Source organism: Nerophis ophidion, linkage group LG24, assembly GCF_033978795.1.
Source record: "Nerophis ophidion isolate RoL-2023_Sa linkage group LG24, RoL_Noph_v1.0, whole genome shotgun sequence".
Classification (NCBI taxonomy): Eukaryota; Metazoa; Chordata; class Actinopteri; order Syngnathiformes; family Syngnathidae; genus Nerophis; species Nerophis ophidion.
The window spans coordinates 40684511-40703150 of record NC_084634.1 but is presented as its reverse complement, the minus strand read 5'-3'; the positions used below and the strand labels follow the sequence as shown (position 1 = coordinate 40703150).

The following is an 18640-nucleotide window of genomic DNA, read 5'->3' as shown; positions in this document are numbered from 1 at the left end:
TGCTCACTAATCACTCACCTGCCTGCCATCAACCCATCACCTGCTCACTAATCACTCACTCACTCACCTGCCTGCCATCAACTGATCACCTGCAAGCTACAAATGTTTGGACTTCAGTGGTCACGGGTCACAGTTCTACAGGTGGTAACGCCTCTAGTCAGTTTGTCCTGGAATTCTAGCACTTTTGATAATCTGGCTGATCTGCTATTTTTTTGTTTTTGGCTCCTGGTCTTACTCCTGTTGACCTGCGCCTTCACTTCCCTGCCTGCTAGCCTCGATCTGCTCCCAGCAATGCTGCATGTGTGAGCGGGTCAGACCCTGGTCACACCCCGAGGCACACGCAGAACCGGAGACACTCTGCAGAGAACACCCGTGACCTTGCTGTTTGGTTCCCGGGAGAACAGGTCCACAGTTGGTTGGAGCGCGACCCCTCAGAAGTGGACTGGTTGTCAACATCAGCAGGACTTGTGAGGACTGGTGTGCCCCTGGTACACATGGACCCTCACTCCTCACAAGTCTCCTGCACAACATCAGCTGACAGGTCTGCCCAGACCTTGCACACGTCCCTGATGCCCGGGGTGAAAAATGACTTTTGTCTCTTACTGTGAATACTTCACAGCTCTGTGGACTGTCTTCTTCTTCTCTGTGGAACACATACACACACACACACACACACACACACACACACACACATCCTTGCCAAATATGATGAAAGTTCCCAAAGCCAGATAAGTGAATCCTTTGCAACGTTGACATTCTCCACATTCCAGGTTCCTTTGACATCACGGAGTGAAGCAGCGCTGCCAGATGGGAAATGATGAATCATCGTGTTGAAAAGTCCAACATGATCATACTTCTAGTAAAACCTCCAATGTCCACCTGCTCCAGTACAACATGGTCTCAGACTGTGTACAGTACAGCAAGTACACTACTTTGTTGATGTAAGAATATATGTCATGTAGTAACATTCATAATAACATGTAATATATACATGATGTAAGTATATATGTAGTATCTAGTAACATTCATAATAACATGTAATATATACATGATGTAAGTATATATGTAGTATCTAGTAACATTCATAATAACATGTAATATATACATGATGTAAGTATATATGTCATGTAGTAACATTCATAATAACATGTAATATATACATGATGTAAGTATATATGTAGTATCTAGTAACATTCATAATAACATGTAATATATACATGATGTAAATATGTATATATAATGTAGTAACATTTATATCAACGTAATATATACATGATGTAAGTATATATGTAGTATCTAGTAACATTCATAATAACATGTAATATATACATGATGTAAGTATATATGTCATGTAGTAACATTCATAATAACATGTAATATATACATGATGTAAGTATATATGTAGTATCTAGTAACATTCATAATAACATGTAATATATACATGATGTAAGTATATATGTAGTATCTAGTAACATTCATAATAACATGTAATATATACATGATGTAAGTATATATGTCATGTAGTAACATTCATAATAACATGTAATATATACATGATGTAAGTATATATGTAGTATCTAGTAACATTCATAATAACATGTAATATATACATGATGTAAATATGTATATATAATGTAGTAACATTTGTATCAACGTAATATATACATGATGTAAGTATATATGTAGTATCTAGTAACATTCATAATAACATGTAATATATACATGATGTAAGTATATATGTCATGTAGTAACATTCATAATAACATGTAATATATACATGATGTAAGTATATATGTCATGTAGTAACATTCATAATAACATGTAATATATACATGATGTAAGTATATATGTAGTATCTAGTAATATTCATAATAACATGTAATATATACATGATGTAAGTATATATGTCATGTAGTAACATTCATAATAACATGTAATATATACATGATGTAAGTATATATGTAGTATCTAGTAACATTCATAATAACATGTAATATATACATGATGTAAATATGTATATATAATGTAGTAACATTTGTATCAACGTAATATATACATGATGTAAGTATATATGTAGTATCTAGTAACATTCATAATAACATGTAATATATACATGATGTAAGTATATATGTCATGTAGTAACATTCATAATAACATGTAATATATACATGATGTAAGTATATATGTCATGTAGTAACATTCATAATAACATGTAATATATACATGATGTAAGTATATATGTAGTATCTAGTAATATTCATAATAACATGTAATATATACATGATGTAAGTATATATGTCATGTAGTAACAGGCACATTATAATAACAGGAATATTTCCATATTTTGGTCATTTTAAGCACACTATTTAGTGTTTTATCCAGCAACTGACATAGTATGTCAGGACTGGAAAATGGCCACAATGAACATATTTCTACAAAGTAAGATTCCTTTTCATCAATCCAATATAGTCAGAGCAGAAATAACTTGCTTAAAGGGGAACATTATCACAATTTTAAAAGGGTTAAAAACAATAAAAATCACTTCCCAGTGGCTTGTTGTATTTTTTGAAGTTTGTTTCAAAATTTTACTGGTCTCGGAATATCCCTAAAAAAGGCTTTAAAGTGCTTGATTTTCACTATTTGCGATGCGACTATCCATTTCCCTGTGACGTCACACAGGGCTGCCAATGTAAACAAAGAATGGCGAATAGCACAGCAAGATATAGCAACATTAGCTCGGATTCAGACTCAGATTTCAGCGGCTTAAGCGATTCAACAGATTATGCATGTATTGAAACGGATGGTTGGAGTATGAAAGTATTGAAGAAGAAACTGAAACTATTGAGCGAATAGCTATGGACGCTATTCATAGCCATAGCATGGCCGAATAGCTGCGTTAGCATCGCCGGTAAAATGTGCGGACCAAACGATCAGGACTTTCACATCTTGTGACACTGGAGCAACTTAAATCATTCGATTAGTAAGTGTTTGTTTCGCATTAAATGTGGGTGGAAGGAAACGTAATAAAGTTGCAAATGCATCTGCAGGTTATCCATACATCTCTGTGCCATGTCTGCTTTAGCACCGCCGGTAAATAGCATGTTAGCATCGATTAGCGTAGCATGTTAGCATCGATTAGCGTAGCATGTTAGCATCGATTAGCTGGCAGTCAACATCAACAAAACTCACCTTTGTGATTACTGTGACTTTATCGTTACCAATGCATCTGCAGGTTATCCATACATCTCTGTTTCATGTCTGCTTTAGCACCACCGGTAAATAGCATGTTAGCATCGATTAGCATAGCATGTTAGCATCGATTAGCTGGCAGTCACACCGCGACCAAATATGTCTGATTAGCACATAAGTCAACAACATCAACAAAACTCACCTTTGTGATTTCGTTGACTTAATGGTTGCAAATGCATCTGCAGGTTATCCATACATCTCTGTGCCATGTCTGTCTTAGCATCGCCGGTAAAATGTGGAGACACTTTGGTACATTCAATGGGGGTCTGGCGGCAGACACTTTCTCATCTTCGGACCAGTGGTGCAACTTGAATCCCTCCCTGTTAGTGTTGTTACACCCTCCGACAACACACCCACGAGGCATGATGTCTCCAAAGTTCCAAAAAATACTCAAAAAAACGGAAAATAACAGAGCTGAGACCTGGTGTTTGTAATGTGAAAATGAATATGGCGGATGTGTTACCTCGGTGACGTCACGTTCTGACGTCATCGCTAAAAGACCGATAAACAGAAAGGCGTTTAATTTGCCAAAATTCACCCATTTAGAGTTTGGAAATCGGTTAAAAAAATACATGGTCTTTTTTCTACAACATCAAGGTATATATTGACGCTTACATAGGTCTGCTGATAATGTTCCCCTTTAACAATATTAGAGCCTGTTTAACGTGAAATAATTGTACATTATATCCAGTGTGGAAAGATGTTGCAACACATGAGCTAAACTACCATTCTTATTATTATACATTCTTGTTATTATAAAGGAGAATAAATACATGTGGTAAGAGATTTAGAAATGTATTTGAACAGTTCAAAATAGTGGCGGGTGAATCCATCCAAGTGGCAATCCAAATCAAGAGTCTATTACGATATCATTCAATTGTCTAAAACAAGTATTGGTATCAGTATCTGATTTGGCAATACTGACCCTGTAGTTATGTGAAAAAGTCCAAAAGTGTTAAAAGATCACACTGCATTATTACAGGTTGTCTTTAGAATACTGTGAGTAAAGCAAAAAGCCCGTAGAGCAAGGCACATGTCTTCAGAATACTGTGAGTAAAGCAAAAAGCCCGTAGAGCAGGGCACATGTCTTCAGAATACTGTGAGTAAAGCAAAAAGCCCGTAGAGCAAGGCACATGTCTTTAGAATACTGTGAGTAAAGCAAAAAGCCCGTAGACTATGGCACATGTCTTTAGAATACTGTGAGTAAAGCAAAAAGCCCGTAGACTACGGCACATGGGTAGGCCACCAACAGCTGCTGGCCCTCCATAGCCAGGGTGGAGGTGAAAATCTTGGAGGCTGAGAAGCTGCACCAACAGATCACCAACAGAGCCAGAACTGTGCCGAGGACACCCCTATGGACACAAACAGGATTGCAAGTCAACATTAAAGCCATCAAAGATTTCAGGAAGATGGGAGCATGTGAAGGGGAGTTACGACTGGTATCATTTTCCACCACAGACGGGCGATATTGGTCTCGATATCTACGTCCTGTGATGATCATACCCCAACCGAAAAGCCTTGGATCCGTTTGGAAGGAGAGAGGATCCCCTTAAGTGCAGCAAAGACAGTTTGAGGATCGATGGCGAGGGGTACTTTTTACCGCCACTACCTTCTATGTGTACCGATATCACTGAACGACCCAGCATCATCAATCAAGTGGACCACGTCTGATCAACATCAGAGTTTGTGGAGCCAAGTTATGAATGTTCAAAGCTTTGTGCCGAACTAGCAGATCAAAATTTCCCGCCAGGCTACGCCCACATCATATGAGGTAATAATAATAATTGTATTTGTAAAAGCACTTTACATTGAACAAACAACCTCAACATGCTACAGTGCTTTTAAACAAGTAAAATATATAGTAATACAAATAAAAACTAGACTACCGCGCATATATCTAAAAATAAGGCTTTTTTAAAAAGAAGGGGTTTCAAGCCTTTTTTTAAAAGTATTCAAAGTCTGTGGTGCCCTCAGGTGGTCAGGGAGAGCGTTCAACAACTCGGGAACAGCGGAGCAGAAAGCTCGTAATTTGGAGCTTTGTCATCGAAGGCTGGAGAAGGTTAACCTGTCCGTAGCGGAGGTGTTGTCTGGAGGATTTGGGGGGTGAACAGTTCTTTGAGGTAGAGGGGGTCATTTCCATAGTGGTGACGTTGTGCTCAATCCTGAGTGGAACAAAAAGTCAGTGAAGGGATTCAAGAACCGGTGTGATGTGGTCGTATTTCCGCACTCACACATATATCTAAAAAAAAAAAGGCTTTTTAAAAAGAAGGGTTTTTAAGCCTTTTTTAAAAAGTATTCACAGTATGTGGTGCCCTCAGGTGGTCAGGGAGAGCATTCAACAGACTGGGAGCAGCAGAGCAGAATGCCAGTAATTTGGAGCTTTGTCATCGAAGGTTGGAGGAGGTTAACCTGTCCGTAGCGGAGGTGTCGTCTGGAGTATTTGGGGGGTGAATAGTTCTTTGAGGTAGAGGGGGGCATTTCCATAGTGGTGACGTTGTCTTCAATCCTGAGTGGAACAGGAAGTCAGTGAAGGGATTCAAGAACCGGTGTGATGTGGTCGTATTTCCGCACTCACATATATATCTAAAAAAAGTTTTTTTTAAAAGAAGGGTTTTTAGGCTTTTTTTTTTTAAAAACATCCGCAGTCTGTGGTGCCCTGGAGTGGTCAGGTACAACGTTCCACAGACTGGGAGCAGGGAAACCTGCGAAACAGGCTTATAGGGATGATATAACCGATGTGTTTTTTCCTGACCTAACGTGTATATATAAAAGTTGATCCCTCCCAGGGCGTGTACCTATGGAAGTGATGAAGGTACTCACTGCAGAGAGTAGACCACGGCAAACGCGGAGAGGGCGGCCATGGGCAGAAGACAGTAGCCCAGGACGCTGGCCACACAGCCCAAAGACACGGACATAGCGCTCATCAGACTCAGCAGGGTGTACATGACAATGCAGCCGCTGGCGCTCATCCCGTACACGTAGGCAAACTGCACCTTGCCCGCCTGCAAATGTGAGCGGGAGATAGTCAGAGACCACCCAGTCTGGGGGTTCAGCCGTGCACCCTGGTCACTTACCATCATTAAAGTCAGGCCCAGTGCCACACAAAAGACAACAGGACCCGTTAGATCGGTTTGGTTCATAATGCTGCCGTCTGCGGGCTTGAACGGGTTCAGCACCGTCACCGTCTTCTGCCAGATGTCATCAAAACTGATGCCAAGTTCTGGGGGGACGGGAATAGAAGAGTGTGTTGTCACGGTTGCAGTTTGAGGTGTGTTCTGGTAACTGACTGAGGTCTTGTAGGGTGAGTCTGTGACAGCTTCAATGTGGGATCTCACCCACTTCAAAGTGAGACCACTTCTGGCTTTATGGACTGCATAGACTACACTGCATAGACTGGACTGCATAAACCGGACTGCATAGACATGTGTTCTGGAAACTGTTCTGGTAACTGCCTGAGGTCTTGTAGTGTGAGTCTGTGACAGCTTCAAAGTGAGACTACTTCTGGCTTTATGGACTTGACAGACTACACTGCATAGACTGGACTGCATAAACCGGACTGCATAGACATGTGTTCTGGAAACTGTTCTGGTAACTGACTGAGGTCTTGTAGTGTGAGTCTGTGACAGCTTCAATGTGGGATCTCACCCGCTTCAAAGTGAGACCACTTCTGGCTTTATGGACTGCATAGACTGAACTGCATGGACTGAACTGCATAGACTGAACTGCATAGACTTTACTGCATAGACTGGACTGCAGAGACTGGACTGCAGAGACTGGACTGCAGAGACTGGACTGCATAGACTGGACTGCATAGACCGAACTGCATAGACATGTGTTCTGGAAACGGTTCTGGTAACTGACTAAGGTCTTGTAGTGTGAGTCTGTGACAGCTTCAATGTGGGATCTCACCCGCTTCAAAGTGAGACCACTTCTGGCTTTATGGACTGCATAGACTGAACTGCATAGACTGAACTGCATAGACTGGACTGCAGAGACTGGACTGCAGAGACTGGACTGCATAGACTGGACTGCAGAGACTGGACTGCAGAGACTGGACTGCAGAGACTGGACTGCATAGACTGAACTGCATAGACTGAACTGCATAGACTGGACTGCAGAGACTGGACTGCAGAGACTGGACTGCATAGACTGGACTGCAGAGACTGGACTGCAGAGACTGGACTGCAGAGACTGGACTGCATAGACTGAACTGCATAGACTGAACTGCATAGACTGGACTGCAGAGACTGGACTGCAGAGACTGGACTGCATAGACTGGACTGCAGAGACTGGACTGCAGAGACTGGACTGCAGAGACTGGACTGCATAGACTGAACTGCATAGACATGTGTTCTGGAAACGGTTCTGGTAACTGACTAAGGTCTTGTAGTGTGAGTCTGTGACAGCTTCAATGTGGCTTTAGAGCAAGCATGGCCGCCTTAACACAGGGTTGGTCCCTATCTCAGCAACAATCTGGCGGAAGGCAGATAATATTTATTTTGGGGGTGAAATTATATTTTTTATAAAAAATGTATTTAAATTAAATTCAATTAAATTTAATTTAAATTAAATTAGATTTTTTTTTATGAAGCAAAAAAACATCAGTAATATGTTGGAATATCCCGCATAATGGTTCTTTTAGGGGTGAAAGTATGTTTTTTTATAAATATTAAACTAAATTAAATTATTTTTTTTAGGAGGGGAGAAAACATCAGTAATATATTCGAATATCCCATATAATGGTTCTTTTAGAGGTGAAATTATATTTTTTATAAAAATTAAATTGAATTAAATGTATTTAAATTTAATTTGATATAATTATATTTTTTAGGAGGGAAAAAACATCAGTAATGTGTTCATCATGTGTCAAATAAAATAAAATAAAATTAAATTAAATTAAATTAAATTAAATTGTATTTTTAGGCGGGGAGAAAACATCAGTAATGTGTTCGAATATCTTACATAATGGTTCTTTTAGGGATGAAATTGTATTTTTTATGAAAATTAAATTAAATCTAATGAAATTAAATTAAATTAAATTAAATTAAATTATTTTTTTTAGGATGGGAGAAAACATCAGTAATGTGTTTATCGTGTGTCAAATGTCATCATGTTTCATAATGTTCCAAATTAAATTAAATTAAATTACATTTTTTTAGGAGGGGAGAAAACATCAGTGATATGTTCGAATATCCCAAATAATGGTTATTTTAGAGGTGAAATTATATTTTTTACAAAAAAATTAATTAAATTAAATTTAATTTAATTTAACACATTACTGATGTTTTCTCCCCTCCTAAAAAATACAATTTAATTTAATTTTCATAAAAAATATAATTTCACCTCTAAAAGAACCATTATTTAATTTAATGTAATTTAATTTAATTTAATTAAATTTAACTTAAAAATATAATTAAATTTAATTTAATTTAATTATATTTTTAGGAGGGAAGAAAACATCAGTAATGTGTTCACCATGTGTCAAACGTCATCATGTGTCAAATTAAATTAAATTAAATTAAAATAAATTAAATTGTAATTTTAGGAGGGGAGAAAACATCAGTAATGTATTCGAATATCCCACATAATGGTTATTTTAGAGGTGAAATTATATTTTTTATGAAAATTAAATTAAATTGTATTTTTTAGGAGGGCAGAAAACATCAGTAATGTGTTCATCATGTGTCAAATTATATTAAATTAAATCAAATTAAATTAAATTGTATTTTTTAGGAGGGGAAAAACATCAGTAATGTGTTCATCACGTGTCATCGTCAGTAATGTGTTCATCATGATCATCTTGTAATGTGTTCATCAGTAATAATTTTTTCGGACGGGAGAAAACATCAGTAATGTGTATGAATATCCCATATAATGATTATTTTCGGGTGGAAATTATATTTTTTATAGATATTAAATCAAATAAAAATAAATTAAATCAAATTAAATTATATTTTTTAAAAGGGGAGAAAACATGTGTTCTAATATCCCACATATTCTTTCTTTTATGGGTGAAAATATATTTTTCATAAAGATTAAATTAAATTAAATAAAATTAAAAAAAATTTTGAGGGAGGGGAAGAAAATAATTAATGTGTTGGAATATCCCACATATTTATATATATATTTTTAATTGAATTTACCAGAAGGTTTTTTTATTCTCGACCTAGCAACGCCGCCATGTGGCCAGCAGGTGGTGCACTAACACTGACGGCCACAGTCTCCACAGACATCACGGTCAACACGGTTTCGGAGTCGGTTGCAAACATGGCGCTTTGTAGTCACGTGAGAGGCTTTTTGACCAATCATTTAAGAGATTGTCCGGCAATACTCTCTCCGATTGGTCAACAGCTCCTCACGTGACTACCAAGCGCCATGTTTGCGACCGCCTCAGAAATCCATCCATCCATCCATTACCTACCGCTTATTCACTTTCGGGGTCGCCTCAGAAATCATGTTGACTATACTCTCGTAGAACCTGTTTCAACACGACCGCTTTTTTTAATATACCTTCAAGAAGTGGAGGCTCCACATCTGGATAATGTGCTTCTTTGCCCTGAGCAGGTTGGTAGAAATGTTCTGTTGAAGGTTCTGGAACATCTGGTCCACTGAAAACAACATAGAAGATCAATAAATGAAAAAAAATATTTTTTGTTTATTCCATTAGGAGTGGGCGGATCGATCCAAATGTCTATGATGGTATCAGTATCCGTATCAGGTTGATATCTTCAAGTTCCTTCTTATTACAAATGATGTGAATATTGTTACATTATCATTATTATCATCATACCGTATTGCATTTGGACATTTTCAAAGATGAGTTGTTAAATTGTTTAAACTAGTGATGCATGTTTTTAATTTTGTTTTCATTTGAAATCAAGCTAAATCTGCCATAGTGGCCTCAGATTGACTTGATATCAGATGAACACAACATTTCCAGTATTGATCAAATGTCATTAATCACACTTGATTATTGTGAAGTGAATTATATTTATATAGCGCTTTTCTCTAGTGACTCAAAGCACGTTTACATAGTGAAAGCCAATATGTAAGTTCCATTTAAAGCAGGTGGGTGGCACTAGCCGCAGGTGGGTCAAGTGTCTTGCCCAAGGACACTATGGCGGAAGCAGGGATCGGCTCCTCTCCATGTGGAGGACACCATTCCTTATTTTCTTAGCGCCCCCAGCAGGATTGTAATATATTTTGCAGGTACACACCTTAACGTGTAATATTTTACTACTTGACAAATGATACCTGTTGGCATGACAATGATTGCATGTTAGTTTGTTTTTGTTTTTTCCCTAATTGTGTAGGTATTTATTCCAATTCTAATGCTTCTTTTAGGGGTGAAATTGTATTTTTTATACAAATTAAATTAAATTAGATTAAATTAAATTATTTAATTTTTTTTAGGAGGGGAGAAAACATGATGTGTTCATCATGTGTCCAATGTCATGTGTAATCATTTCTCAAATTAAATTAAATTACATTAAATTAAATTACATTTTTAGGAGGGGAGAAAACATCAGTAATGTGTTCATCATGTTTCATCGTCAGTAATGTGTCCATCATCAGTAATGTGTTCATCATGTTTATCATGTAATGTGTTCATCAGTAATATTTTTTAGGAAGGGAGAAAACATCAGTAATGTGTTCATCATGTGTCATTGTCAGTAATGTGTCCATCATCAGTAATGTGTTCATCATTTAATGTGTTCATCAGTAATATTTTTTAGTAGGGGAGAAAACATCAGTAATGTGTTCATCATGTTTCATCGTCAGTAATGTGTCCATCATCAGTAATGTGTTCATCATATTTATCATGTAATGTGTTCATCAGTAATATTTTTTAGGAGGGGAGAAAACATCAGTAATGTGTTCATCATGTGTCATTGTCAGTAATGTGTCCATCATCAGTAATGTGTTCATCATGTAATGTGTTCATCAGTAATATTTTTTAGTAGGGGAGAAAACATTAGTAATGTGTTCATCATGTGTCATTGTCAGTAATGTGTTCATCATCAGTAATGTGTTCATCATGTAATGTGTTCATCAGTAATATTTTTTAGGAGGGGAGAAAACATCAGTAATGTGTTCATCATGTGTCATTGTCAGTAATGTGTTTATCATCAGTAATGTGTTCATCATGTTCATCAGGGACGGCGTGGCGCAGTGGGGAGAGTGGCCGTGCGCAACCCGAGCGTCCCTGGTTCAATTCCCACCTAGTACCAACCTCGTCACGTCCGTTGTGTCCTGAGCAAGACACTTCACCCTTGCTCCTGATGGGTGCTGATTGGCGCCTTGCATGGCAGCTCCCTCCATCAGTGTGTGAATGTGTGTGTAAATGTGGAAGTAGTGTCAAAGCGCTTTGAGTACCTTGAAGGTAGAAAAGCGCTATACAAGTACAACCCATTTATCATTTATCATGTAATGTGTTCATCAGTAATATTTTTTAGGAGGGGAGAAAACATCAGTAATGTGTTCATCATGTGTCATCGTCAGTAATGTGTCCATCATCAGTAATGTGTTCATCATGTAATGTGTTCATCAGTAATATTTTTTAGTAGGGGAGAAAACATTAGTAATGTGTTCATCATGTGTCATTGTCAGTAATGTGTCCATTATCAGTAATGTGTTCATCATGTTCATCATGTAATGTGTTCATCAGTAATATTTTTTAGGAGGGGATAAAACATCAGTAATGTGTTCATCATGTGTCATCGTCAGTAATGTGTTCATCATCGGTAATGTGTTCATCATGTGTCATCGTCAGTAATGTGTCCATCATCAGTAATGTGTTCATCATGTTCATCATGTAATGTGTTCATCAGTAATATTTTTAGGAGGGGATAAAACATCAGTAATGTGTTCATCATGTGTCATCGTCAGTAATGTGTTCATCATCGGTAATGTGTTCGTCATGTGTCATCGTCAGTAATGTGTCCATCATCAGTAATGTGTTCATCATGTTTATCATGTAATGTGTTAATCAGTAATATTTTTTAGGAGGGGAGAAAACATCAGTAATGTGTTCATCATGTGTCATTGTCAGTAATGTGTTTATCATCAGTAATGTGTTCATCATGTTCATCATGTATTGTGTTCATCAGTAATATTTTTTAGTAGGGGAGAAAACATTAGTAATGTGTTCATCATGTGTAATTGTCAGTAATGTGTCATCGTCAGTAATGTGTTCATCATCAGTAATGTGTTCATCATGTTCATCATGTATTGTGTTCATCAGTAATATTTTTTAGTAGGGGAGAAAACATTAGTAATGTGTTCATCATGTGTAATTGTCAGTAATGTGTCCATCATTAGTAATGTGTTCATCATGTTCATCATGTAATGTGTTCATCAGTAATATTTTTAGAAGGGGATAAAACATCAGTAATGTGTTCATCATGTGTCATCGTCAGTAATGTGTTCATCATCGGTAATGTGTTCATCATGTGTCATCGTCAGTAATGTGTCCATCATCAGTAATGTGTTCATCATGTTCATCATGTAATGTGTTCATCAGTAATATTTTTAGGAGGGGAGAAAACATCAGTAATGTGTTCATCATGTGTCATCGTCAGTAATGTGTTCATCATCGGTAATGTGTTCGTCATGTGTCATCGTCAGTAATGTGTCCATCATCAGTAATGTGTTCATCATGTTCATCATGTAATGTGTTCATCAGTAATATTTTTTAGGAGGGGAGAAAACATCAGTAATGTGTTCTTCCTGTGTCATTGTCAGTAATGTGTTTATCATCAGTAATGTGTTCATCATGTTCATCATGTAATGTGTTCATCAGTAATATTTTTTAGGAGGGGAGAAAACATCAGTAATGTGTTCATCATGTGTCATCGTCAGTAATGTGTCCATCATCAGTAATGTGTTCATCATGTAATGTGTTCATCAGTAATATTTTTTAGTAGGGGAGAAAACATTAGTAATGTGTTCATCATGTGTCATTGTCAGTAATGTGTCCATTATCAGTAATGTGTTCATCATGTTCATCATGTAATGTGTTCATCAGTAATATTTTTTAGGAGGGGATAAAACATCAGTAATGTGTTCATCATGTGTCATCGTCAGTAATGTGTTCATCATCAGTAATGTGTTCATCATGTTCATCATGTATTGTGTTCATCAGTAATATTTTTTAGTAGGGGAGAAAACATTAGTAATGTGTTCATCATGTGTAATTGTCAGTAATGTGTCATCGTCAGTAATGTGTTCATCATCAGTAATGTGTTCATCATGTTCATCATGTATTGTGTTCATCAGTAATATTTTTTAGTAGGGGAGAAAACATTAGTAATGTGTTCATCATGCGTAATTGTCAGTAATGTGTCCATCATCAGTAATGTGTTCATCATGTTCATCATGTAATGTGTTCATCAGTAATATTTTTAGGAGGGGATAAAACATCAGTAATGTGTTCATCCTGTGTCTTAGTCAGTAATGTGTTCATCATCGGTAATGTGTTCATCATGTTCATCATGTAATGTGTTCATCAGTAATATTTTTAGGAGGGGATAAAACATCAGTAATGTGTTCATCATGTGTCATCGTCAGTAATGTGTTCATCATCGGTAATGTGTTCATCATGTGTCATCGTCAGTAATGTGTCCATCATCAGTAATGTGTTCATCATGTTCATCATGTAATGTGTTCATCAGTAATAATTTTTAGGAGGGGAGAAAACATCAGTAATGTGTTCCAATATCCCACATAATGCTTATTTTAGGTATGAAATTATATTTTTTTAATAAAAAATACAATAAAATAAAATTAAATGTGTTAATCATGTGTCAAATGTCATCACGTGTTAAAAATTAAATTAAGTTAAATTAAATTAAATAAAGGTAAACACATCTGTCGTATTTTGGTAGTTGATGCATGCTAATGCTAGCATGCTAATATTAGCATGCTAGCATTTAAAAAAAAAAAAAAACGTTTAAGTAGACACCTCAGCCTAATCTATTTCAGAACTACCATGAATTGATTAACGTTGACCCCTACAATTGTACTGAATATGTACTGTACTGTGCAATCTATTAATGAAAGTTTCAATCAATCCATCAAATTGTTACGGGTATCATTTCAGCATGTTATTAGCATGCTAGCTTTCTTGTCTAATTTAGCATGTGTAGTGTCGTATATTTTGGTGTTTCACAAATGCTAACTGTAAGCATGTTATTCTTAGCATGTCAGCCTTGAACTGTTAGCATATTAGCTTTTTTTTTCAAACTAATTTTGCTCAAATTTTTTGTTACTTGATGCTATTTGGCCCGGCGTGCAAACTTTTCCCAATTCAGTTTGGCATTTCGGCATTCACACAAAGTTTGTAGTTCTTTTAAAAAAATTATTACATTGTGCTAGTTTTGAAGGTGTGTCCTTTGATCTGTCAGTCTGTGGCGCTAAGTGGAAAAAGTTGGATCTTTCAGATTAGATTAGATTATATTAGATTAGATTAGATAGTACTTTATGTATTCCTTCAGGAAAATTACAATTTTCAGCACAATCCCATTCAAGATCAGACAAACATTACAGGGAGACAGAACAGGATCGCTGACGGGTCTGCCAACTTGCGGTGCCCCTTACAAAAAAGGTGAGATACAGGTAAACAAGTGGGGGGGGGAGAGAGAAAAAAATAAACGATTAAAATAAAATGAAATAAAATAAAAAAATCGGTCTAAGCCTGGGCCCTGGAGAGGGGTCCAGACTGAAGCCAAGGGAAAAAAACAATTCATAGCCATAGCACACATTACTCTCACATGTGTGTAATAGGGAAACATCAAAGAAGACAAAGGACATGAAAGACATTAAAGCAGCAGATACAAGCAGCCACTTCTACATACAGCTATGAATAAAAAGTCAAAGAAACATATACACTGCCATTCCTCCCCCCCCCCCCCCCCCCTCAGCCGGACTAGTTTTGACATGGACTGTGATGACTAAAAGATGAAAGGTGTAGCACAACAAATACTGACTGCTTGCTGTAAAGATGACTTGCAGACTGGTCATAGTCCAAGGCCACGGCGTGCCCATGCTGGTCAAAGTAGTACCCGGTCTGGTAGAAGTCCTGCTCCAACTGCTGGAAGTCTTCCATGCTGTCTGCTTGAGGTAAAACACATGAAAACTACAATAAAATATACATGTAACAGGAACCAAAATGTCCGTGATGGTTGGTAAGTCAACCAATCAGCATCAGTTTGATCAATTGTACTTACAGTCAATACATATATACATATTATTATTATTGTCAGTGTTTATTTTGCCAGTATATATATATATATATATATATATATATACATACATACACATATATGTATATCTGTGTATGTATGTATGTATGTACATATATACATATATAAGCAAAGGTAACACGCAAGGACATTAACACATCCTACACGTACGTAGGATTAACCGAAGGAGTGTTTAAAGCCAGATGGAATAATCACAAGGCCTCCTTTAGAAACCAGACTTTGCGGAATTCTACAGAACTCTGCAAGCACATTTGGAACCTCAAAGACAATAATGTTGAATATTCAATAACATGGCAAATTCTTGCATCCAGCACACCTTACAACAGTGGTAATAAAAGATGCAACCTATGCTTAACAGAGAAACTGTTTATTATATATCATCCAGACCTGTCATCCCTCAACAAGCGCAGTGAAATCACTTCAACATGCCGCCACAGACAGAAACACCTCCTAGGTAACACATGAGCCAATCACCACACCCTACGCCTGCCTGTACCCACCCACTCTGTGCCCTATATAAACCATTGTATGTGAATGCTTCCATTAAAATCTCCTGATGATTGAGGGAACCCCTCATGAAACACTTCTGTAGAGATGAAGTAGTCTTGTGGTTTTTCCCACACATATATATATATATATATGTGCTTGGCACTGAGCATCAAGGGTTGGAATTGGGGGTTAAATCATTCCCGGGCGCAGCCACAGCTGCTGCTCACTGCTCCCCTCACCTCCCAAGGGGTGAACAGGGGTATGAGTCAAATGCAGAGGACAAATTTCACCACACCCAGTGTGTGTGTGACAATCATTGTTACTTTCACTTTAAAGTAACTTTGCACAGAGAACAGAACAGGAAGAGTGATGTGTGTCACCACTTAAGGCGGCCCCCGTAAAAGGTGGGAAACACGGTAGATGCTGGGGAAAGAATAGAATAGAATAGAATAGAATAGAGTTTTATTGTCATTATTGCAATGAACAGGTTCAAAGAACAACGAAATTGGAGCAGCTCCTCCTAAGGTGCATATACAATATGGTAGTATAAATTAAAAAAAATAAATAAATAAAAAATAAATTAAAAAAAAAAGATAGAAATGACAGATGTATAAAGATGAGTAACAAAAAGTCCATTTCAGATTGGGCTCCTATTGAAAAATATATCCCCTTATCTGGGGTCCCTGCCAAGGTTTCTCATTGTCCCACTGGGTTGAGTTTTCCCGGATGCGGGTTCAGGTCCGGGGATTGCGAAACCCTTTGAGGCAATTGGGATCAAGGACTATAAACATCAACTTTGATCCATTGAAACTTTTATCCACGCTGTTCTCTTAACCAAACACATCTTTTTATACCGCTTAAAGACATTACTTTCACGGGTGAGCTGGAGACCGTCCCAGTTTAAATGTTTCAAATGAATACCTGCCACTACCAGTACTTGGGTCTGGCCCAGACTGTGACCAGGTCTGGGCTACAAACAGCGTAGACTAGAGTGTGTGCGTCAAAAAGCTCACCTGTTGGATTGTGCGGCACAGGGGGTCTTCTCTGCACTGCAGTCGTGCTTCTGTCAGAGTGAGGCCGTGAGCGGGGAGTTCTATTAATAGTCGGCTATTTTTGCTCCGGCACCGGCACCACTGCTCTCGCCTGAGACTGAAATGCAGCATTTCACGTTGACTTATTAGTCAAACCACTCTGTATTTTGTAACTACTGCATGTTTGCAGAATCTGTGTAAATATGTTTTTCTTTTTAACTGTAAAATTGTTGTTTTTACTTGACTGTTTATTTACTTTTGTTACCTTTTAGGATTCTGTTTCTGCAGTTACTGGCCTCCAGGAGAACTCTGGTGGCTCACAGCCAACACGAGGAAGGGGAAGACGGTGTAGCAACACTATGAACAGAAAGTCCATCCATCCATTGTCTTCCGTTTAATCACAAGGGGTCGCGGGGGCAGCAGCCTAAGCAGAGAAGCCCAGACTTCTGTCTCCCCAGCCACTTGGTCCAGCTCCTCCCGGGGGGATCCCGACGCGTTCCCAGGCCAGCCGGGAGACATAGTCTTCCCAATTTGTCCTTGGATCGTCATACTCGCTTCGCTTGACCGCCGATGACATTGTGGGATTGTGGAGAGGCGCAGCCGGGGAACGAGCTGTGGGGCAGGGCATGCTGGATGGCGGCAAGGAGGCGGAGAATGCGGCCGAGCGGAGAGGCGGGGCGTGCCGGGAGCGACGCCACAATCAAGTTCAGGTGCACCTACACGCAATTAATTAATCTCCTCCGGCTGTATAAAAGGGCAGCAGCGGTAGAGGGTGGGGCAGAAGGAGGAGGAGAGCCCGCAGTAGCAACCGAGGAGCGAAAGCAGAGAGCAGACGGCGGCGGCTGAAAAGCGGACCTTGAGCGAGCAGTGGAGAGGAGGAGCTGAAAAGCGACCCGATCTGAAAACAAAGCTGTTATTGAAAAATAAAGCGAGTCAAACCTGTTCAAAAGCAAGATTTCCTTCCTTGATGATCCGTGGAACCCGCACGACGCAGGCAAGAGACTCACAGGGATTTTTGGAAATATTCTTGGTACATCGTACAGAAGGTGAAAGTATTTACAAAATACGATAAGTCACTTAGGGAGATCTTTTCCCAAGTGGAGGAGTTTAGAGCGTATAGCGTGAGACTATAGCTGAGTGCGCAGATCCATGCGTTCTCCTCATGAGAAAAATTGAACTCTGTCTCTGCCTGATTCCTTGCTTCCTGTTCTGTTTAATAGATAGTTCAGTGCTTAAACCTGACACTACTGTATACAGTAAGCGGTGGCAGGTGGTCTGGGACCAGCAAGGACTTCAATTCTGGCCTAAGCATTTTGCAATCACTGACCGCCATTTACAACTAAAATTGTAGCATTTGTTTCAGGAATTCATGTATTCATAGTCTATGATCTTCATTTTGTAGCATGATGATGTGGTCCTGATGGCTTCATCTGGCCAGGATCTTCAGCTCTCACTGGATCGGTTCGCAGCCGAGTGTGAAGCGGCTGGGATGAGAATCAGCACCTCTAAGTCCGAGTCCATGGTTTTCGCCCGGGAAAGGGTGGAGTGCCATCTCCAAGTTGGGGAGGAGATCTTGCCCCAAGTGGAGGAGTTCAAGGACCCAGGAGT

The 18640-nt window shown here is 38.4% G+C and overlaps 1 protein-coding gene across 2 annotated transcripts; it reads right to left on the bottom strand.

Moving 5' to 3' along the window:
* Window positions 1–4028: 4028 nt before the first annotated feature.
* On the bottom strand, window positions 4029–17138 carry LOC133542151 (protein YIPF7-like). 2 transcript variants are annotated; one of them, XM_061886025.1, is made up of 6 exons: window positions 17015–17138; window positions 15237–15360; window positions 9760–9857; window positions 6324–6469; window positions 6070–6251; window positions 4029–4601 (listed from the first exon to the last, which is right to left on the bottom strand). In XM_061886025.1, the coding sequence occupies exons 2-6, from the start codon at window positions 15353–15355 to the stop codon at window positions 4439–4441; spliced, it is 708 nt and encodes a 235-aa protein (XP_061742009.1). In that variant the 5' UTR covers window positions 15356–15360; window positions 17015–17138; the 3' UTR covers window positions 4029–4438. The 2 variants fall into 2 exon arrangements, with proteins under 2 accessions (XP_061742009.1, XP_061742008.1); XM_061886024.1 differs by having other exon boundaries at window positions 15237–15363; window positions 17015–17105.
* Between the last annotated feature and the right edge of the window lie 1502 nt (window positions 17139–18640).